We start from the raw sequence: 24,453 nt of genomic DNA on the forward strand, positions 1-24,453 counted from the left end.
AGAATGAGCAGCTTTCCTCTCTATTTTTATTAGACAATCCAAAATTAGGTCCTACTGCCCACACATAACAGTGTTCTCCCTGTTACATTGAGGGTGACCAGATAATCCAGCTTGCCTGTGACACACCTGATTTCTGTCCATTGTCCCCTGAGATTAATATCACCCAATGTCCCATCGTAGATGATACCTATTTTTATGCGATCACACTAATTACAGGAAATGAAGGGAAGGAAATGAGTTTCTGCCGAAGGGTCTAACCTTGTGCTCCTTTCTTCCCATAACTGCAGCTTCACTTGGCAGCCCTGGCATCACTCAAGGGAGATATAGTGGAGCTTAATAAACGTCTGCAGCAAACGGAGCGGGAACGGGACCTTCTGGAAAAGAAATTGGCCAAGGCACAGGTAAGGGGTCTGGAAAGGTTCTTTTTGCTTTATTTTTTAAGATGAAACATATGGAAATCTCCACAAAACAAATGACGGTTTGATGAGCAGACCCCCTCATGACCACTGTCCAGGTCAAGAATTAGAACCTGACAGTCATCCCAGAAGTGCCTCCTTATGTCCCATCCCAATCCCACTTTTCCTCCCCACATGGCTTTTATGGTCATATTTTCTGTTTCTTTACGGTTTATCGCTGGAGTTTGTATGTCCCTAGACAGTGGAGTTTTGTCTTGCCTGTTTAAAAATTACGTGTTTCCTTTGAATCTCTTAATCCACAGGTTTTCCCTCCGTTCTTTATTGGCTTTATACTTAGTCTTTTAAAAGCTGGCCATTTGACCTGTGGAGTTTCCCACAGTCCAGATGTTGCTGATTGTTCACCCATGGTGCAGTTCGGCATGTTCCTCTGTCCCCTGTATTCCCTGCAGAATGGCCTTGGATCCAGAGGACCAGTCAGATTCATGGCCAGTCCCTCTGGCAAGACTGTAGAGGGTATTTGTTTTTCCACTGGGAAGCACATAGTATCTGGTTGTCTTGCCTTCTGAGATGTTAGCAGCTATCTTTTTTTTTTTTTTTTTTTTTTTGCGGTACGCGGGCCTCTCACTGCTGCGGCCTCTCCCGTTGCGGAGCACAGGCTCCGGACCTGCAGGTCCAGCGGCCATGGCTCACGGGCACAGCCGCTGCGCAGCATGTGGGATCCTCCCAGACCGGGGCACGAACCCGTATCCTCTGCATCGGCAGGCGGACTCTCAACCACTGCGCCACCAGGGAAGCCCGTTAGCAGCTGTCTTGATACTCAGTGCCCAAGTTCACTGATTCATCAAGACTTTACAAAATCATGATATTTTAGTTCTACCATTTCTTTCTCAGTTATTAATTGAAGTGCTTTTATAGAGACATTTCCCATCATCTATGATGTATTGAAACAATGGTATAGTTCACGGAGGAAAAGCAGAATCATTGCTTCATGCTTTTGATTTATTTAACGTTTTTCAAGATAATGAATTATTTATGATCCTCTGAAAGTCCCCAGTTACTTTTTAAAATATGATGAACTTAGGGATTTTAACATATTTGGGTTTCAGTCCTTTGTAATTATTTTCCTTGTAGAAACTCAAAGTATACTAATTTTGGCCAGTAAGAACCTCTTCAAGTTGGCTCCTGAGTCTTTTGACAGGAGCCTAGTACTTACTCCAGGCTCATCCAGTACATTTCTCACTCCAAAACTGGAATTAAGCATTCTCCATGTAGCCTTGGTTTTTCTCTGTAGAAAATGGTATTTCCAGACTGCAATCTGGGTGCTAAGGGTGCTTATTGCTTCTAGTTTGGTCATTATTTTTAGGCCTCTTCTATAAACATAGCCAGGAAATTCTTTATTTACTTATTTATTTATCCACATATGTATGTATGTATACATTTTAAGATAAAATACCTTAGGAGCTCATAATAATTTCTCCAATTTAAATTCAGACTACAGGGTTCTTTTACTTAGCTTCTGTATTTTATTTGTATATCCTTTCTTTTCACACTAAACATCTTGGTTCTGAAGTTTACAGAGGATGATTGGATAAGAATATTCCATAATTACTCATTTGCTTCCTTCCATATTATATACAATCAGTCTCAAAATAATAACATTAATACTATCATAACAAATAGAGTTACTGAGAAGAATTTTTTAAAGTTTTTTTTCCATTATACTTTCCTCATTCCCCCAGTTTTTTGCAACTGTACTATATCCATACTGCCTGACCCTATGGCCATTACATCTTAGACTTTCTTTTAGTCCTCATTTAGTCTTCTACAAGTAAATTATATATTTCATGTTTACCATGGTCTTTATGTCAATATCCCTCTGTTTGTTTGTTTAATGCCGGAAGCTATTTTCTAGTAGATTTCCTCAGGGAGGACTCATGGGAATAACCTTCACCAACTTTCTGCTTGTTAATAACAATGTGTCTCTGCCCTTCTTACTTGAAAGGCATTCTTGCTGGCTATAAAACCCTTGACTCATCTTTTCTTTACTTGAATATGTTTCTTTATTCTATTTTGGCATAGAGTGTTGCTCTCAAAGTCTGTTAATAATACAACTTTCTCTCTCTCTCTCTTTCTTCCCTCCCTTCTTTACTTCCTTTCAGTAATTTTGCTAGAGTAACTCTTAATCGTTCTGGTTTGATATTCTCATGTTTGCTGTGTTTTCTTTTGATTATATTTTGTAATCTTTTTTTTAATTTCAGAGAAGTTTTTTCTAATTATAGTGTTTAATATTAGTTTTGTTCCCTTGCCTTTTCTTTTTCTTCAAGGATGCTTATTATGTATATCTTTGATCTTCTTTGCCTGTCTTCCGTATCTGTCACTATCTCAAATCCTTTATATCTCTCCCTGTTTACCTTGTTTTTCCTGTTCTCCATCTTCTGTTTTTCTTAGGCCTTATATGTTGTATTTATCCCCTCCTAGTGTGCCTTCTGGCTTAGTCATATATTTCTGCATTTTTATTTCATTTCTTTTGTGTGTGTGTGTGTTCTATTACCTTCTTTCTGAGTTTTTCTAATTTTGAATTATGTTCTCCCCTGTTTTATGTCATTTCACCTTTTTCAAGTCTTTTAGCTTATTTTGAAATAGTAGTCTACTGTTTGGGACTTTTTGTGAGGAGAGAGGTTCTCTATTTTGTGGCATGCTTTCATGGTTTATAGGGATGTTATTCTCCCCTTTTTTTCATTCTTCTTTCTTGTACCTTTATGTGGGATTTGCCCTCAATACTGTTCTGTTTTTCATTTTTATGTGAAAAATAGTTTCTTTGAACCTTTAGGAGGCAGAGTTGAACATGGCCTTTTTAAGTTCATAGAACTTCCTTGTATTCACGAATATGGCAACCTGCTTTCCGACACTTCCTGGCTCTGTTCCCCTCACCTGCTTCTATCTCGATCTGTTCTTTCCCTTGTCTCTATTACCCCATCCTGTTCAATTTTGATCCTACTCCCAGCAGTTTCTCCTCCTGGCAGAGTCCTAGGGCCGGTCTTGAAAGTTCATAGGGACTAGCTGCCTTAGCCCCTTCAGATCTTACTGTGGGCCCCTTGCTCACTCACTCTTGGCTCAGGCAAAACCCCTCCCAGTTGGCCCTTCTCACTTTCCCGTGTATACTTACTGGCTGTTCTGAGGTTTTCCAGTTGTCGGGTCCCTCAGTCTTGTTTCTTCCCTCTGCTTCTGCCCACACAGACACCATTTAGGTCTTGTGGATGCTGTTGGTTTGTCCCTACCTGCTTCTGTTTTGTTGTTCAGGAGGATACCTTATCTCTAAGCATTTGCTTTTGATGTGTAGGTTCTCTATATTTGTGTGGGAATTCAGAGAGATTAAAAGAACGAGGCTGCCCCAGTCACTGGTCTAGAATGACCTATGGCAGGTTTTGAAAACTCATGTTTCATAATCTTAGACTGTTTGAGTAGAGAGGAAAGACCCTTTGTAGTTGAGATCATCTACTTCCACATTTGACAGGCAACCCAGAGAGGTTAACTTGCTTACCCAAGGTCAAATGAGCAGCCAGCCCCAGAGCCAAGACAAGGCTACCAGTGTTCTTTCCTCATACAGGATGTTACAGAGACAGAAATTTTCAATTTTTACTTGGATGAAAACTTTACATTTTCCTTCTGATCATAAAAGTAACAAAAATGTGATAGAAAAAACTGGAAAGGCAGCATTATAATATTTATACTGGACTCTGGTGAATTAAAACTTTTCTAAATGCTTTGTTGTTGTTTCTTAAGGTGTTTTTTGAGAAAGTAGTTATTTTTTCATTAAAGAAAAAATAGAATGGTGTTAAGCTGGTGTAAAGCCAGCCATTGTTAATAGTCCTGATTGGTGAGAATGTTTCTTTTAGGAAAAAGAAATTGTGAGTGCTTTTAACTGGAAGCTGGCATGTACCCCAGTCTTGGATTTTAAAAGATGACCAGGAAGGTTTTTGTTAAAATTTAAGTCTCAAAGACAGAGCAGCTTGTGCAGAGGATGATAAGAGGAGAATGGGAAACTTTTTGTCTGCTGTGTCAGGGATTGATTCAGCTCCCTTTTGACTTAACTTATGGTCAAGATAATCTCATGTAATAATTTTGTTGGCTGGTTTTACCCCTGATGGTTACATCACAGTACCATTAGTTGACTCTCTTGCTTGTATACTTACAGTAAATATACTTAAAAATTACTCTTCCTTTCACTGGAAATGTCTTCCCAGTTCAGATACTGGGACCCAGGAAAGAACATGAAAAAAAAAGGTTAGTCTTGCCAGGCTTATACCTTTTATAAAGATGAGATTTATGCAAGGAAGTGTCTGTGCCGTGCTTTCTCTGTTACATGCCTTGGTAAGTGATTCGTGTTTGAGGCTTTACCAGATGGTGGAAGAGCAAGTTTGTGTATAAATGTATAGTCTGTGGCTTTAGTAAGTTTTGCCAGCTCTCTAAATATTACAGAGCTATGATGAAAATGTAAAATATAAATGGTGCTTTTGTTCATCAGAAATAATCAAAGAGAGCTTCATAATCTGTCGAGTAATTATTAATGGTGATACTAGAACTAGTTGAATAGAAGAAGGCTCATTATACATGGGCAAAAGTCGGTGGAGTTTTAATAGTGATTGGAAGGGAAGAGCTAAGTAAAGGACCCCCAATACCAATGTGATAGGGAAGGCAAAGTGCTTCTGTATTTGTATCCTACTGCTGCGTAACAAATTGCCCCAAATTTACTGGCTTAAAACAACACACATTTATTATCTTACACATTTATTATCTCCTGTGCATCAGGATCCCAGGCATGGCTTAACTAGGTCCTCTGCAAGTTTGCCGTCAAGGTGTGGGCAGAGCTGCACGCTCGTCTGGACACTCAACAGGGAAAGAGTTCACCTCCAGGCTCACTCACGTCATTAGCAGAATTTCTCTGTGGTTGTAGAATTCATGGCAGCTTGCTTCCTCAAAGCCAGCAATGGAGAGAAAGATACTAGAATAAATCTTCTGGCAAGACAGTCTTATATAATGTAATGCAATTATGGGAGAGACATCCCATCACCTTTGCCACATTGTGTTAGTTAAAGGCAGTCACACGTCCCACCCAGATTCAGTGAGATGGTAATCACACCAAGGAGACACAGGGATCATATGGTCAACTTGGAGTCTGTCCATCACAGCTTCCTGGGGGATCTGATGAAGAGTGCCACTATTAGCCTACAGTAGTGATGATCGCCACACTTCTTTAGCTCTGTTTTGTGCCAGGCAGTAGAGCAAGCATTCCGCATGCTTTATCTCACTGAGTTCTCATAATGACCTGTGATGAGAAAACCTTAACGTTCCCATTTACAAATGAAGGTTTAGGGAATTTGAATATCTTGCCTGAGATGAAGGTTTAGGGAATTTGAATATCTTGCCTGAGATGATGGAGCTAGAAAGCACCTGAAGTCAGGGTATGAATCTAGGTTTCGTGGGAATCCATAGCTGTACTAGTCCTGTATTGCTTTTTAAGCTGCCCGGGCTGCCCTGGGGATCTCAAAGAGGGTGGGGAATAGGGCACAGGTTAATTTGGTTTAAGCATCTACCCTCCCAAATCAAACAGATGCTCAGACCTGCGCATGCGATTTGCACCAACACTAAACACCTTCTGGGGGAACAGCCTGGTGGGAAAGTGGCAAAGGTTATATACGGTACCGATTTGATGCTTTCAGCATATTTTCTTTGCGTTTAATACCAACAATTATTTTCAGTAACTGCATTTTTAAAAAGTACTACAGAAGGAGATATATCAGAACAAGCTTCTGAGCCCCTTTGAAATTGGTCAGTAGTAATACAGTACACCTTCTGTTTCTAAGCTCTCTATCTTTAGATAGCAAGTGTTCTGAATTTTCTACGCCTTGACTTTTAGGAAAAAGACAAATATAGTTTTCATTAAATGTAACGGAGAGAGTGTTTTCTTTAATCTTTCTCTTGTATGAGATACTTACAGAGGTAGTATGGATGCCTTCTCTTTGCCAGGATCTCCCTCCCCCCATTCCTTCCGTATTTGTTTATACTCTTCCGTACAGTGCTCTAGCTGTTTTGTTTTGTCAATGACGTTTCCATTTGTGCTGAGCCTCTTTGTTTAGTTGGCTTGGTTCCCCACCCTACCCCTCAGGAGAACCTGGGCAAGGACTTCGAATGAGGGTAGAAATATCCTGGGTGGTATTACTTGTGATCCATCCAGTGTGACCCTGAGAAAGTAGCGTAACTTCTTAGCGTATTTTAAAAGGGAGTGGTGCCGACCCTCTTCCCACGATGGTTGAGAGGGTTAACGAATGAATGATGGCATTGCATTTTTCAAGAATGGAGTTTATAATACCCTTAGGTTTGACAGCTGAGACTAATGTGATGATTAAAGATCAGTGGCCTCTGTGGAATAAGATAAAACCCAGTGAAGAACATTAACAAAGCCATAAAGCTTCTTAGCATCACCGCATTACACAGGGTTTTTCCAACAAGGGCTCAAGTTCTCAGGCCAGTCTGTCTCAAGGCTGACTCACAGCTTTATCCCTGGATTGCACCAATTGCAGAGATGAGCCTAAAGGGTTTTATTCTTAGTGGTTGTAATGATGATATTGCTTGCTTTTATTGAACATTTTTGCACATAGGCAGTTTCGCTCCTTTATGTGGCTTGAGACAAGTATTTATATAGATTTTAAATTTGCTTCATCATCATGATAAGAGAGTGGAAACCTAGAGAAAAAGCTCAGGGTATATATTAAGCTCCAGATGAAATTCAGGAAAAGCAAAATTCCGTCCTATCTAATCCCAATCTTTTTTTTTTTTCTTTGCCTGTCAAACTGAAAGTCTGTAGTTGCAGGAGAAATCCAGCTTCCTAATGACAGTGACCTCCAGAAATTCATGGCAGGCAAGATGCTGCAAGCCCAGGCTTTCTGGCTTTGCTGTACTGTAGGATCAGTCAAAAATGCAGTATAGGTTGGAGGACCCTGGGTAAAATTCTCTGTAATAATAGAAGAAAAAAAAAGCAGTAGCATGTTGTTTAAGACCATTTCTTATTTTGCTCAGCTGAAATTTTGTGAGATGTTTCTATACAGCAAGGAGGCGAAAGTAATCCCTCATCTGCAAGTTTTGCTAGAAGAAGCCGCCATTGCTTTCTGTTCAGAAAGTTGTTGCTGAGTAATTGACTTTGGTAGCTGAAGCTGGCTTGATGGGAGCTGGAGGGACTTAGAATTTCCTGCTTTATACCCCCTTATGTCTGCTTTTCTATTTCGGTGCTCCCAGGGGGTTGGGGAGAGAGCTATTGGGGTTTCCTAACTCTCCTCTGGTATTGTAAGGCATAATGTTCATGTTTCCTGGAGTTCACCAGAGGTGGTTCAGGGTAAGAGACCAAGGGGGGATCACTCTGATGCCACTTGAGGTCTTTAGGTAAATGGTAAGGAGGAGTTCAGCCCACAGCTCAGGGAGCTGGAAGGGAGTAGAGGCGAGAAGGCTGTGGCTACAACAGCCTCAGCCCCCTGATGGCATACACAGGACTCTGAGGGCTTTGCAGAGCATTCTGTTCGCTATCTGGGTTTTAATAAATAGTCCCTGTGCATTTGCTCTGTTTTCATCTATAAAGTGGTTGTATCATCAGGATATGCAATGATAACAAATAACCCCAAATGTTCAGTGGCTTAAATTATCAAAGGTTTATTTTTTGGCTTCTTGCTGGGAGCTCACTGGAACTGGTAGGAAACTCTGCTGCATTGTCCTCACCCAGCCTCCCAAGCTGATAGCCTCTACTCTCTGGAGTGTTGCCCAGGGGAAGAGAATATGGGAAAGCCTGCAGAAGCGCTTAAAGGCTTCTAGGCAAAAATGGTGTATATTCACTCATATCTTGCTGGACGAGCAAGTCACATGGCCTTATTCAGCTTCATGGGGGAGAAGAAATATTCCTCCACGTGCATGGATGGAGGTGAACCAGGGTCTTGGTAAACGCCTCTGCAGGCTGCCACCAGGGTGCTCGTGCTTATGAGATGTGCATCCCTTACGGTGGTCCTGGCGGTGCCCCACATACATAAGAAAATACTGGAGAAAAATGAACACCATTTGAAAAAGGATCTTGTTAATGGATTATGAAAAAGTGGATGTCTTTTTATCATTCTTTAAAATTTTCTATAATGTACTTAAAGTTGTAACTTAAAATTGAAAAATTTGTGCAAACGTTAAGTGGTAATAGGAGTGATACTCTTTGTCCTGTTTGGTTGTCATTGTTATATTACCTTCTTAAATGAGGCTTTACTGGAATACCTGCCCATAAGTGACTCTCATATGGAGGTGCCGTATACAGCTTGACCTAGCCTGTGTCCTTGTGAAACAGAATACCGGAAATCACATAGCCTCCTGGGTTAAAAAATGCTCTCGGAAACTCGGGTTAGTGAGAGGCATGGGCAGTGTGATACTTGAACTGGGCCTCATTTTAATAGGCCAGTCCTGCTTGTGTGGGAGGCCGCCAGGGCAGGAAGGCACTGATTGCTCACAGATTATGGCTTTGTCTGTCCTGGGTGCTCCCCACTCATCTGCCACTTTTAACACGTTGATGTGCCCCATTCCTGGGCTTGGTCTTGTGCAGCTTAATGGGAGCTGTTTAACAAGAGTGGTTTTTTGAGTTCTTTAGGCTCCTGCAGATGATGGCTTGTTTCATCCTGCACTGTTGCCCTTGTGGGAATTGATGCACTTCTCCTGGCACCACAGCTTGGAAAAGCTCAAGGGGTTTCTTCATTCAGCTTGGAGAGCAACGCTTCCGCTCAGCTTTGGCCGGGCATGATGAGTGTGCATGGAATGGGTGAAGCGTGTTTAATGAGATACCTCAAGGGGATTTTGGTTTGTAACATCAAATCAGCTATGAGCTATGTCTTCTCAGTCATTCATTGATCTGGAGGCTAGGAGTTTCGATAATTATTTTCCAGTATTCTCTTTTCACTGGGGAAAGAATCTCCAGGGCACCATTCTATCATCTCTTCTTCCCCCTCACCCCTCCAATTCTGTCCATGTTTCTTACGCACCAGCAGAGGAGTCTGCTTGGAAGCTGCGACCACATTTCCCTTCAAGGTAGGTGTCATAGTGACCCTCCCTATGGCACCTAGCACCGTATCATAGTTTAGGAAATCAAGATATATCTATTATTTAGAGGAAGTATTCAATTATAGAGGCTTCCCACCATTGTGAAAAAACATACATATGGAAAAATATAGGAATGTAACCTTTGCCTTCAGCTGAGAAGTTTTTTCCTCTAAGACGTTCTTGTTGCTACTCCCAGATGAACTCCTAAGTTCCAAATAGACATTATGAATCTTTTTTATCCTTTCAGCTGCAAGCGCTGTTCTGTCTGACTGAATTATCGGGCTTCCTGTTGAGTCTTGTTCATACTCATGCCCTCATGCGGACTTTCCAGTTAGAGGCAGGGGGAAGATGGTACGACACCAGCTCTCATGCTCTGGTTATCTGGGTACCAACCATCTGATCTCCCTGCAAGCCAGGCAGCCCCACAGGAGCTCACCTCTCAGATAGCTCCTAACAGCCAACAGGGACACCTAGAGTGGGCTTGGTGTTTATCAGTTGATCCTGTGTCTTTCTCTTGAATAAACACTTACGCATCTTCATTTTTAAGTGGATTTTGCAGTTTCTTGTCTGCCTTGGTGGTGGTGGCGGCCTGTTGACCTGTAAAGACTGAAGGAGGAGGAATAAGTGGGGAATTTCAGGGAAAATGAGAGCTTGTGGAGTTTGTAAGGGGAAGCGTTTCACAGCAGTTTATAGCCCTAGAGAACTGAATATGGGAAACCCCAGAGCAGGAACCAGCAAGATGACAAAGTAGTAGGAGTCATGGCATCCACAAGATCAAGGTCAGACCGGGCATCATCTCATAACTATTGTAAGATCTGGAACTGGTGACCTTCGTGAGAGTGTCAGCTACATACGCACATACACATACTACACACATGCAGGTGCACGCGTGCACATGTGCACACACACACTCACATACACAATTTGAGTGGAGGTTATTTGATGTTTTGGGTTGTCAGTAAGAACAGAAGTTCACGTCACTGTTTCTCTGAAAGTCACGATCTCACAAAGGTCTGTGGTACAGGTTCCTCTCCAGTCTTATTTCTGGAGCTCTGAGCAGCTCCCAGGAAGTTACTATATTCATAGTGATCAAGCTGCTGTTCATAGGTATGGTCCCTGCCGTGATTTATACCAACGTATTTATCATACTTTGTTGAGTACTTCTGTTTCAGGTAGCAGTCTGTTTTGAAGGCTTTGTGTCCCTGCCCGGTAGCTTCTGGGTTACACCATTGGAAGCCTGGCAGATTTAGGAACGGGGAGGAAATTGGACGTGGTGGGTGAGAAGCCTTACCTTGCCCGCCTGCCCCCAGCCCTGAAAGTCCAAAGCTGGCAAGTACGTGTGGCTCTTGGCATTAGGAAAACCTTGCCGAAAATGAAGTTAAAATTCCTCCGCTGGACAGGAAATTAATCAGGACTGAACGCAGTAGACAGGGGCAGAAGCTTGACTCCTTGTTCTGTCACTGACTAGTGTTCTATTATTATGTAAATGAGATTAACTGTACAATGACTGGTTGGGGGTTGAGGAGGAGGGAGAGAAGTGAAGATGAACAGGTTCCTTAGGATTTAAACTCAAGATGCAAAAATGTTTTTATAGCATCTGCTGCTTCTTAATCCTTCAAATGCTGAGCAAGGGAAGCTCCTCGGCTTCTTGAAACGCAGCAATTTATTCATCCCATCGCACGCCTAGGTCACCCACAGCGAACCAGGCTGTGTGCCAGGTGCTAGGGCGAAGTCATGAAAACACCTCGCCCCTGCCTTCCCGGAGTTTATAGTCTAGTAGGAAAGGATATTGGAAAACATTATGTGTGCAGATAACCAGCCAGGTAAGAAATGGTGTCATACAATTTAGGATTATTTGCTTGAAAAGTGGCTGAAACATACCCTAGCAAACTTCAGCAAAAAAGGAATGAATAGGTAAAAAGGAAAAAATGAGCAGCCATAAAAGAACTTGGGAAGAAAGCTCTGGGGATAGAGGTAGCAGGAACTGGAGGGCAGTCTCATCAGGACCCTCAGTCAGGTGAAGTGACAGCATGCAACTTTAGATCCATTCGCTCAAGATTCAGATTCCAAAAAAAAGGTATCTGCCCACTCTGTGGCTGAGGAAAAACAGGAGGTGTGGATAGTGTGCAATGGCAGAGGGACCTTTCCCCAAAGAGCAATTGAGAGCTAGAAAGGTAAAAAGACTCAGATGTGCACCAGGGGCTCTGTGAAGCTCAGCTGTTGTGTCTTCTGGGACTCATGGCCAATGCGCAGGTGTATGTTTATTTGGGGCATACTCAACATTGAGGTTGTGATGGTTTGAGGCCATAAAACTTAGAATCACTCACCTGTAGGTGTGTCAACTCATTGGCACTTCTGTCTTGTTCTCTCGATCCCAGTGCGAGCAGTCCCACCTCATGAGAGAGCATGAGGACGTCCAGGAGCGAACGACGCTTCGGTACGAGGAACGCATCACCGAACTCCACAGCATCATTGCTGAGCTCAATAAGAAGATAGACCGTTTGCAAGGCACCACCATCAGGTAGTCAGCTCCAAGTCAAGGCTCTCTCTCTGCCCGTCCGGGTGGTAACCTGGGTTTCGGATTTGAAGTCACCCCTATGAATTATAACAATGTTTTACTTGGAATTAATATTTTTACAGTTGATAAGTGTTATCTCTTTACTTTGTTAACCATGTGCTTTCCCGTCCATTATTCTCTTCTGACCTTGATCCTCGTGGTAACCCTGAAAGGTAGACAGGGTGGGAGTTGTAATCCTCAGTTGACTGATGAGGGGAGGCTGAGTGAGATGCTTTATCAACAGGTTGTAAATGGAACCTCTTCTGTCTTAGAGACCAGCATCCCTACCAGCCCTTTTTTTTTTTTTTTTTTTTTTTTTTTTGGCGGTATGCGGGCTTCTCACTGCTGCGGCCTCTCCCGTTGCGGAGCACAGGCTCCGGACACGCAGGCTCGGCGGCCATGGCTCACGGGCCCAGCCGCTCCGTGGCATGTGGGATCTTCCCGGACCGGGGCACGAACCCGCGTCCCCTGCATCGGCAGGCGGACTCTCAACCACTGCGCCACCAGGGAAGCCCCCTACCAGCCCTTTTATTCACCAGATCTGTTCTAAATATACAAACTCAGTGCATCCCTTGGGGATTTTGAGAGATTTATGAACGTGGCTTTTAACTAAACATCACATATGCGTCTAGATAATCTAAAAAAATTTTGAGCTCACTTGAAGTTGACTCACCAACATTGACAGAGCCTCGTACAAACTCCTAAGGCGGGCAGTTGGGGAGGAGCGAGATTGGATCTATCACGTTATTGGTGGAAAAGCTGGGGCTTAAAAATGTTAAGTGACTACTTTGAAGTTACCCTTAAGAGAGGGCAGATAGAGATGGAGTTAGAACCCACAGTAGCTCTGCCTTTACTCAGTTTTCTTTCCATAAAAGTGATTGTTGGGGATTCTTCCTTCCTTGCTCATCAATCAGCTGGCCCCTAAGTCTCCTGCACACAGCACTTAGTTGGTGTGTCTGCCCTGCTGTCCACAAGAGGGGTTTGCCTTGAGTGACTTACTGAGCCAAGGAAGAGAACGTTTATCTTCCTGCCCATGCTGAGGGAATAGCCCTCAGGAAAACAAAGGGTTAGCATCAACTTTTATGGAGAAAGAGTGCTTTGTACTCTGCCTGTTTGTATAGACCTCAATTAAAACAGTTTTAGAGGCAGCTTCTTTAAACTCTCCCTCTACAAGTCCTGGGTTAGAAGAAACTTTGGATGCATTTTGTTCCAGCTCTGAGAGTTACAGTGATGATGGGGCTACTTGATGAGAGTACTGGTGGGCCTCTGTTTCAGGGCAAAGTTGTGGAAAAATTTGCACTGAATTGGAGGCACACGATACATCTCATATTCCAGTTTAGAACCTCAAGCCTTTTAAATTGTATACTGGTCTTCAGAGTGATTGTAGGTTAGAAGAGCAGAGAAGAATTTTCAGCCCAAAGAAATGATTATAGCAGACTTTAAGGAGGCTGACAGAGTACACTGGCAAATTTGTAATTTCCATTAAAACATGCTGCACTTTTAAACACTTGAGAAGGTAAAGGCAAATGGACTCAGTGAGTTGTGAAAAAAATGCATCACGCATCACCTAGAAAACTCAATTTCAGGATGTTTAAATTGAATATCATGGCCAAACTCCTTCACGTTAAAATACAGTGAGCTTCTTCTTTTTTTTAACATCTTTATTGGAGTATAATTGCTTTACAATGGTGTGTTAGTTTCTGCTTTGTAACAAAGTGAATCAGTTATACATATACACATGTCTCCATATCTCTGCCCTCTTGCGTCTCCCTCCCTCCCACCCTCCCTATCCCACCCCTCTAGGTGGTCACAAACCACTGAGCTGATCTCCCTGTGCTATGCGGCTACTTCCCACTAGCTATCTATTTTACGTTTGGTAGTGTATATATGTCCATGCCACTCTCTCACTTTGTCTACAGTGAGCTTCTTGAGCATAAACATTTATCGGTGCCTTTTATTTAAAGGAAGATTGCATCTGTACAGATGTCACATTAAATTCTGCCAGTTTTCATTATATAAATGTGCTAGCCCCTCCTCGAGGTGGGGACTCCCTGCAAGGCTGGAAGACTAGCAGACATGTGGGCCAGTAAGGCAAGGCTCTTCTTGTCCTCTGAGCTCTAGTAGCCAAGGTATCTCCCAGCCTCCATCACTCCAGGAAATTGGTTTGCTCTCAGGTCCTGAGATGCGATAATAGACCCAGTGCAGGAGGAGCCAGATGCCTTGGACGAACTCTAACTGCCCTGGCATATCCAGGCTATAGAGAATTGTCATGCTAATCAGGTACATTCCTGGCACCTTACAGACTTTCTTGTCACTTCAGTCCGGGCCTGAATTAAGAATTTATTGGAAAAGCTGAAAAATCATCAATAAGGGAATGGTTTATGATATATCCACATTTAAGCCATACTGAATTACATAAGAAAAAGATATGACAGTCTCATAGTTTAAATTTTTTTTCTCAGGTCACAATCAGAGAACCAGGGACCTTCTGTGACTGCCCTAGAAGACTCTCCCATCTTTTATAGCCACAGGGCTCCTGTAGTCAAGAATCAGACACTGCAGGTTGCTGAATTCCAACATAAGTTGAATTCAAAGCCACATCAGATCCCTTAGGTTAAAGGTTAAGCACTGATTGGAAAAGATGAAGTGGTGAGAATTTAAATGGACACATTTGGATAGATTCAAATGAATCAAAATGCCTAGAGCCTGCAAATGCCACTGAATTTCCCCTCCTGCAGAAGCAGTCCCACTCCCAGTCTGATAAAGTTAGTCCTACCTTGCTTGGAGACTGTAGCAATCTGATCCCAGGTAGAGGGTACCAGATACAGTCATACCTCACCGGCTACTCCATTCCTCTTTATCTTTAGGCCTAAAAGTAGCCAAATTCAATCCTGCCCCAGGGGAATAAGTAGAGACTCCAACCTTGGAAGATACAGTTAAAATATGTAAGAGATTTATAAGATTTTATTCATTTATATTCACAGAAACTTGAGAAGAATATGTATAGGATTAGGGCCTAAGTGTTCTAGACCAGGGAGGAAGGGATATAGTGTTCGACTGATGGTGAATTTATTGATACAACTGTTCCTGTCGGACATTCTGGATGTAGCGTGTTAGCTCCAGCAGTTTGATTAAATGAAAACTAGAGTCATTGGAGGATTACATTAAATAATGTTGAACTGCCAGAACTTCCCTAGTATAACATAGGAGTCCGGAGGCCGTGGGAGTCGGGAATGTTGGGTGGGAGCTGACGTCATTAAAATGGGGTCTTTGATCCACTTCACTGCTGGAGTCGGTGTGGGCTTGTCTCTTGTACTGGTCCACAGGGCTGCAGTAGGAATCAAAATGATTCGACCCGTAGAGATTTTTGATAACGGCTAATTGATCACAGAGTCTCCAGGATGACTAGACTGCATAATTTCTTGGTTTTTTATGTATATACGCCATTTCCTTTTTATTCTCTTACTTTCTCCTCTTATATAAGGTGAGTTGGTATCGCTGAAGCTTAGCATTTAATAGTTAGGCTACGTGATACCTAGGTGAATTTGTCGTTAAACTAGAAGAGGAAGGCTCACCTAACAGTGGATATAATTCCCGATGGGACGTTGGGTCTCCCATTTTGATGAGAAGGTGAGTACATTTACATTTGAACGAGGGATAGTTACAGAAGCTTGATGTCATTGCTATTGCAATTTGGAAATTTAAGTACGTGTGAGAGGATGTGTATGGTTGTCAAGTAGCCAAAGACAGTAGTGTGGATGGATGTTGTAGACAGTACTGTAGACAGCATGAAGGATGTTGTCTGGCACCTGGTACCATTCCCACCCCTTCTCTCTACTCGCCCCCAAATCAAAGAAGATTGACCCTGGGGACTACTTCCCAAACTCCCTTAACAGCTGGGCTCTGGGATGCAGTTTTGGTTCTGCCAGTGAGATGCATTCACCTGGATCTGGAAGGCTGAAAGGAGGTGGGAGCCATCGTCCCTCAGGCCATAATGGTGGCAGCTGACATACAGGCTTCAGTGAACATGAGGTCCTGCATTGACTGGCCTGACCCTGGAGCTGTGGGCAGGTGTGAAGGCAGCAGCAATTTCCTCATCCTGGAGGGGACCACAGCTCTGATGGCAAATCTGACGACCCCGGGTGGCCTCCACCCACCCTTCTCTTCTCTAGTCCTTCCTTCCGATGGTTTTGTAAGCACGCAACTACCTAAATTAAATCCTTCTTGAAACACCCAGAAGAGTTTGTTTTCCTAACTGAACCCTGCCTAATGTGTCCTAAATCTCATCTGCTTGGAATAAACACTGAACAGTTTGTATTTATGGCCTTCTAAAAATTTTTTATTCATGAATATTTTAAACAAATTGGATCACATAGCGCACACTGTTTTGTAATATGTGCTTTTTCACCTAACTGTTTGTTGTGGCTTTTTTTTTAACGCTCATCTGACTTGGGGGGATTATATAATGGGTTGGGTAAAATGGAAAAATACGTCAGTACTCACTTTGGATCTGGGGGAGGAAAAAAGATGTCTAAGCAAATTAAACATGAGATCTTTTGTTTCCCAAGGAGATTATTTTCTTTTCCCAAAAGCTGCTCTCATAACATCCACCTTTCACTGCCAACTCTCATGAGTAGTTCATGATTTCTACTTCATTTCCCATTTGCTTGTTAGCCCACAGCTGTCTGGCTTCTGACCCCAACAGTTTGCCAAAGCTCCCTCTGCTATGTACTGAATTGTGCCCCCCACCTCCAGTTCACATGGTGAACCCCTAGATATGACAGCGTTTGGAGATGGGGCCCTTTGGGAGGTCATTCGGTTTAGTCGAGGTCATGAGGATGGGGACCACATGATAGGATTAGTGAGTGTCCTTATAAAAAGAGATGGCAGGGCTTCCCTGGTGGTGCAGTGGTTGAGAGTCCGCCTGCCGATGCAGGGGATGCGGTATCATGCCCTGGTCCGGGAGGATCCCACATGCCGCGGAGCGGCTGGGCCTGTGAGCCATGGCCGCTGAGCCTGCGCGTCCGGAGCCTGTGCTCTGCAATGGGAGAGGCCACAACAGTGAGAGGCCCTCGTACCGCAAAAAAAAAAAAAGGAGAGAGACGGGAAAGAGCTTGCTTGCTCTCCAGCTCTCTCCCTGCCGTGTGAGGACGCAGTGAGAAGGCAACCATCTGTAAGCCAGGAAGAGAGCCCTTACCAGAAACCAACCATGCTGGCACCTTGATTTTGGATTGCCGACCAAAGTCTAAAACTATGAGAAAATAAATTCCTGTTGTTTAAGCTTGTCTATGGTACTTTGTTACAGCAGCATAAGCTAAGACACTTTTTTGAAAATCAGCAATGATTTCTTAACTGAAAAATCCGGTGACCTTTTTCTTGTTTCTGGCCCATTTTTGCAACATTTAATCCTAAATCCTCCTTCCCAACTGGTGTACTCTTCTCAAACCTCCATGACCCTTCATGTCCTAGATCTTCTCCTCTGTCCCTAAGGTCCATCTTCAGCCTTGGCTCTTACCCTGGGCTCTCCCCCACGCCTTTCACCAGGATGGCTGCAGCCCTAAAGCACTGACCCCTCCTGTTTGTGTCACATTGACATTGGCACTTGACCTTTCTGCTTCTTTGTCTGCACAATGCTCCTCATTTAGTGACTGAGATAGCATCCAAAGCCTCCTTGTACTCTAACATAATCCATTTGCTTAAATCTCATGCCGATGCTACGCGCCCGACCCTTCTCCTGATCTTCAGGCCCACACTTGGGCCTGTGTGGTACATCTGTCTGTCCATCTTCATGTTGCTGCATCTCAAACAGTATAACCAAAACCTCTTTCTTTCCCAGTAAAACATGTTGTTCTGATTAACTTCTGGCCTAAAGAGTAGAATATAATGAAACAAAAAATAAAACGCAGGAAGATAAGGTAGCTTTCTTTCTCTCTCTGTCTTCCTATATGGTACATATTCCAACCTTGTTCACTATTTGAAGTTTTTGAATATGAATCTTACATCAGACCTTGTTAAAACTGGTACTCATTGATGACAAGGATGGATTATCATATACATAGGAGAGCATTTCAGAGTCCCATTTGTTCAGTTATTCACCATAAGATTCTGAACTTCCTCTGTACTATATGGAAAAATAAGAAGTATTTACTCATCACTTATTTCCTGCTATAGATCCTCTAAGAGAACTGAAAGGAATACCCTTCCTCCTTGTATCTAAAAAAATCTTTGTTCGGGCTTCCCTGGTGGTGCAGTGGTTGAGAGTCCACCTGCTGATGCAGGGGACGCGGGTTTGTGCCCCGGTCCGGGAAGATTCCCCCATGCCGCGGAGTGGCTGGGCCTGTGAGCCATGGCTGCGGAGCCTGTGTGTCCGGAGCCTGTGCTCCGCAACGGGAGAGGCCACAACAGTGAGAGGCCCGTGTACCGCAAAAAAAAAAAAAAAACAAAAAACTTTGTTCTTTAAAAGAATGATGACCATTTCAGGGCAAGTCGGCCTTTAATTGCAAGAGAGACAGAATGTGTTTCAGAAGACAGACCACACACTCAGGTAGACTGGGCTAGCTGGACATAGTTGACTGACAGTTACCAAGGTAGGCAGATGTTCTTCTGGGTCTTGTTCATCAGTCACTCCAATCCAGTGACAAGGCATGAATGTGCACCCCAAAATAAAACAGGTATAGAGACTGCTACTGAAGTTAATATTTTTATCAACTGCTGCTGATTCCATAATACTTCAGCTCAAGGTCTGGAAAGCATGATAAGAATTATACTTTCATTGACTTTTTCCTTTTCTAATTAGATCATTTCACCCCTAGCTACTAATGAGAAAGAATCTTTAAAAAAAAAAGAAATCTTTTCTTTAGGCCATCATATTATTGTTTTGTTGGTAACTAGATTTAAGAATTAGGCTGTGCTGCTAACTGGTTATATAGTCTTAGGTAAGTCGCTTAGCCTCTGGAAGCTTCAGTGGTCTTATCTGTAAAACAAAGGTATTGATCCTGTCTTAGGTGATCACCAAGATCCCTTCCAGTCTGCCAGTCTGTGACTTGTCTGCCTCTGCTAGTTACGTAGGTGTGTGTACAATCTAATCCCTGCCCCCTTAGGAGCGTTTTTGGGTTTTTTTGTTAGCTAGTAGCGAGCATTAATCATTGCAACTCGAAACTAAGCAACGTGGAAGCACTTCACAGATGCTTCGAAGTAAATGAAATAATGTACATTTAGAATCCTGTGAGATGATCCTTTATGTTCCGAAGAAAAACACCTGAGAACTTTGTAATTCCATAATTAGGAAACTGCCACAGTAGCATACAATTAGCAACATTTATCACTTTATCAGAGCTTCTGTTTTTTTGACTTAAATTGATCACTTCTTGGACCTTTTCATATTTTCTTCCTTTTCATCACCGGCATTAGCAGTTAGTGTTCTTGGGGGAGGCATTTTTTTCCCCAAAGAAATAAGATGTTACTTACCAAGAGTTACCATATACACCATGGAAGGAAGCAAACAATAAAGTCACTTTGAGATGCAGGTGCTGTGTCATTTGCTAGACACCCTGCCCAGCTAGGTGACGCCCTGCTGCACAGAGCAGCCTTAAAAACACATCTCAAATTCTTGCCTTTGTAAAACTGCCATGGATCAGCAGGGTGTTTCGGACTTCTTGTTCCATTTCTCTGGATGGACCAATGCTTCTGAATAAAACAGTAGAGAGAGAACCCCCAGCATCAGTCTTCTGCAAATGCTGCAGTCCCAGATTGACTGTCGACTTACAAAGGGCCCGGAGACCATTGGCTTTTGTCACTTTCGAGTCCCAGATTCCAATCTCCTTTCAGGAACGATGCCGATAAGGATGTTCAGGAGATGACGAAGATACGCAACTCCAAGATTTTTTACCAAGTCCGCTGGAGAAACAGGGTTGCACAAATTTTCTCATGTTAGGTTCAGTTTAACCTTTTTTTTTTTTTTTTAATTGCGGTACGCGGGCCTCTCACTGTTGTGGCCTCTCCCATCGCGGAGCACAGGCTCCGGACGCTCAGGCCCAGTGGCCATGGCTCACGGGCCCAGCCGCTCCGGGGCATGCGGGATCCTCCCGGACCGGGGCACGAACCCGCGCCCCCTGCATCGGCAGACAGACCCCCAACCACTGTGCCGCCAGGGAAGCCCCAGTTTAACCTTTTAATGCCTCATTTTTGGGACACAGAAATGCACGCGATCGTCTCACAAGGTTGCTTTCTACCTCTAACTACTGTTTACGTTGTTTGCTTGTGTTGTTTTGCACTGTAACCTTCATTATGATTACCATAAGGGGGAACCTGAACCATGGGTGGTATGTGCTCACCTCAGCCTCTCCCTGTGAGGTCAGAAACACAGACCATCTGCACGTCCCTGCTGCTTATTTTATCTGTTTCCATGAAAGTTCTCAGCAGTACTTCTTCCTCTGAATTCCTCGATTTCACACATTTTTTTCCCTTTATTTCTGCCATCTAACCCTGATTATTTGCCTCCTTCAATACAATCAGTTCTCCTTCTGATCAAAATTGCCCGCTCAGCAAGTGGCCTGAGTGCTCCTCCAGCCTCATGGTTCCATCCTGCACCCCATTTTGGTTTCAGCTTTCCCGAACCTGTATCCCAAGCTCCACATGTCCATGTTCACGTTCACGGGCCCCTCTGAGTCTCTGCGTGTGCCCTTGCACCCTCGTGACCTATCTAAAACCTGCTTGCCTTTAGACTCATTTTCAGTGCTGCTTCATCCAGGAAGTCTTCCCTGGTCACTGCACACCTGCAGCCCCAGATGCTCCTCCTGTGTCCGCCCAGAGCATCCTTCTTAGGTTAGAATTTGTTCTGAACATATTTGACTCCCAGAAGACAGCATCTGTTTGGTTTTTGCCATCCTATCCTTGTTTTGGTGCTCAATCCAATACCTTGAATGAGGATCCTTAGTTTGCATTTCATGACACTGAAAGCCTTCTGCCTAAGGTGACATTTCTAGTGTGGTATCATTCTTCAATCTGTGCTCTGACCTCAGTAAGGAATGTTTCCCTCAACAGCTTCCTTCTCCCACCCCTTCCCTATTCACTCCTTTAAAGTAATTTTTACAAAGCAGGAGATTTGGCAGGCACTGTATGTTTTGGGACCTGCCAAGCCAAGAGGGTTGAAGGTGGCTAGGAAAGATTTTTCAAATGCCATTTATACCAGAGATACAGTGGCAGCATTTATCTGGCTTTTTTGGCTGGAAAACAGTCCCAGCCAAGCTGAAGCTGATTACATTGGCCATGCAACAAAGAATTTATTCATCATACACAAAATCTCCCCTTAACTAAAATCAGGGTTTTAACTGCTGATTGAAAGGAGAGCTGATGTATCAGGGCACAATCACCCTCTAGACCAAAAAGGTGACTCTTAAGAATACTTTTTAATTGTTTTCTTTCCTAAACCTAATTATTGTTGACTTTGCAGATGTCTAATAATTTAACTTATTCATAGAACGTTAACCTATATTTTTTGCCTTCACCACTCCCATTCTGATTCATATTTTGACTGTCTGGGGGTTTTATATCTGTTTAAAGTCTTCCTAGATCTCTGTGTGGCTCTTATTAGAAATACTTTATAAAGCAGGGGCTCAGCTGAATTCCTTCCCTGAGAGGATGTTGATTTCTTGAGAGAACCAAGAACTCTGGAGAGTTCTTCCCGTTTCTCTAATACAGATGTGTCTCCCCAGCTTCAAATGGCAGTTGCCTCTTCCCCAGTTTCCAATGAATACCACTCACCATCTTGGTCCACCCAAAACTGTGGACATTCTGCCCACCCCACGCCCGGTTGTCAGCAACTTGAAGTGAATGCCAGGTTGAGAGAATTTCTTCTCTTCCTTCCTTTCTTCACAGACAGTCTCCCCCTGGGGCTGAGCAGGTACACCTGTGGACTTTCCAACCTCAGAGTTAAATCCCTTGACAATTTTCTTTTCTGGATTACTTGCAAAATAAATGCTTCAAAGAGGGCTAATTTTTGCTCTGTCCATTTCTGTCTCCAGCGTGTGTGTGGTGTTTGTGGTGGTGTGGGGAGAAGGTCTGCGTGTGCTTTGAAATAGATATTACAATTTTGAGTTTTCTTAGCTTGCCCATAGCTAATTCAGAGACCAGAGGTTGTGAGGGCTCCATGAGAGGCTGAGAAGGCGGTGGGGTGTGCTTGTGCAGATGAAACACGGCTGCATTTCAATGTTGTCTTCCTGCTAGCAAATGCAAATTGGAGGAAATAGACCATTGTGTGGTATTCTCTCACTCACTGATTCCATTCTTCTCCTCACCCCATCCTCCTTTCCTATCCCCTAACTCCATTGACTTCCTTTAGAGAAACTAAGTGTGATATTTCTCAGACATGCTGACCCATATATACTTCTCGGAGCATTGGTTTTGATCTGCACAGATGAGGTGCTGGTTTTCTAGTCGCTGCAGCCTCAATACTCCTTATGTCCTCTTCCCAGAAGGAAACCCACCAGTGGGACCCTGCTGGTGATGATCTGAGCCACTCCTATTCACCAGACTTTTGATACTTCCCCCCACCGTGGCCTCAGTTCTAGTAGTCTCAGTTCTTTTTCACCTCGGAATTTGAGGGGCTGAAGAAATCTAATTTCTTGAGGAAATCTTTGAAAGGGAAAAGTTTCTGGTAGGCTGGTAGATGAACCTTGTTTGGTGTATAGGTACAGATGTTGACACAGAAGCGAACTTTCAGTTTCAAACGCTGACCGTAGATGTGCCCATCTGTTTGGTCTGAGAGGAATCCTGATGCATGTGGCCCGGAGAGGAGACCTGTCTGTTTTCTTTCTGAGTGTCTTTATCTTGTCCTTAAAAGACATATTCTCTAGGGATTTGTCTTACGTCTCTGTCAGTGGAGGCTGACTTCCTTTTTTTGCCCTCAGGGAGGAGGATGAGTACTCAGAACTGCGATCAGAACTCAGCCAGAGTCAGCACGAGGTCAATGAGGACTCTCGCAGTGTGGACCAAGACCAGACCTCTGTCTCCATCCCTGAAAACCAGTCCACCATGGTCACTGCGGACATGGGTGAGTCTGCCTGCCATTACCACAAAGCCGGAATTCGGTTTCTGGATTGTAACAGGAACTTTAGAAACACAAGGCAGCCTGAATTAAAATTTAATTAGTCAAGGAGCTTATTGAGTAGATGAAGGCACATCCATTTCAGGTCTTGACATACTTCTTTGTTGGTCAAAATGGAACCAAAGAGCTGAATTCCCTTTCTGCCTTGTGATTCAAATATATGTCACCTTCTGCTTGAAAATTCTGGAAGTAGGGAACCAGTTAAAAAGGCTGTGGCAGGGCTTCCCTGCTGGCGCAGTGGTTGAGAGTCCATCTGCCGATGCAGGGGACGCGGGTTCATGCCCTGGTCCGGGAGGATCCCACATGCTGCGGAGCGGCTGGGCCCGTGAGCCATGGCCGCTGAGCCTGCGTGTCCGGAGCCTGTGCTCCGCAACGGGAGAGGCCACAACAGTGAGAGGCCCGCGTGCTGCAAAAAAAAAAAAAAAAAAAAGGCTGTGGCAGTGTTCCAAGTTACAGTAAAATCTGAACTGAGATGGCAGGAATGGAAAGGGTGGAATAAGTAGTGACATATCACAGTGGAAGAACCAATAGGTTTCAGCAACTTTGGGGTAAGAAGGAATCCAAAATGACTAACATGTTCATCCTGAATGACTAAGAGAATGATTATGTTCTTTAGTAAGGAAGCTTGGTTGAGCAATGAGTCGGGAAACAGATATATTATGTCTGAGGTTGTAGAGAAGTGTCCATGTGGAAATACATGGCACAGTGTGTTGGTATGGTGTGTTTTAAACTACAGGTTGTGGCCCATTAATGGCTCTTGAAATTATATGAAAAAATAAAATATTTTTTAAATGAAATCAAATAGGAAAAAACAATGACAGTGTTGTTACATGAAGCGCATTTGTTGGAAGTTTATATGTTGTAAGTTGCCAAGTGAAATGTGCCAGCTGTGGGTTGCAGTCGAAAGGTTGCAAAACCTCAGGTCTACTTGGAGATGCTTAACTAGATCTCTGGAGAGATTGGGGTTGAGGATAAAGGCTTTGAAGTTATAAGGTAAGGAGATCCCTATGGTTGAAAGGGTGTGGAGTCAAAATGGGGAGAGGCACTATATCTTAGGAAACGTTCATGCACAGGGCAGTGATGGGAAAAGAACGAGGAGAAGGAAGAGAAAGTATAGTACGATTTACAATAGAACTCAAAATTTCATTGGGGAGAGAGACTTTAATCAAATATTAAACACTTATGTTTAATTATCAACCTATATACGTGCTATAACACCAAGAACATAGTACCGTGACAGTGTGTTAAAGGGATTCAGTTTA

General features: G+C 43.4%; 1 protein-coding gene across 6 annotated transcripts in view; it reads left to right on the forward strand.

The window, feature by feature from the left end:
- The window catches only part of MCC (MCC regulator of WNT signaling pathway), a 426,733-nt gene that overhangs the window by 315,499 nt on the left and 86,781 nt on the right, over nucleotides 1-24,453 (forward strand). For all 6 annotated transcript variants that reach the window (XM_019940817.3, XM_019940818.3, XM_073802387.1 and 3 more), the window contains 3 exons: nucleotides 288-401; nucleotides 11,909-12,051; nucleotides 22,995-23,137. In XM_019940817.3, coding sequence (XP_019796376.3) covers nucleotides 288-401; nucleotides 11,909-12,051; nucleotides 22,995-23,137 — 400 coding nt within the window. The remainder of the gene's footprint in view (nucleotides 1-287; nucleotides 402-11,908; nucleotides 12,052-22,994; nucleotides 23,138-24,453) is intronic.

The sequence above is a fragment of the Tursiops truncatus genome, chromosome 3, assembly GCF_011762595.2.
Source record: "Tursiops truncatus isolate mTurTru1 chromosome 3, mTurTru1.mat.Y, whole genome shotgun sequence".
In the NCBI taxonomy this organism is placed as follows: domain Eukaryota; kingdom Metazoa; phylum Chordata; class Mammalia; order Artiodactyla; family Delphinidae; genus Tursiops; species Tursiops truncatus.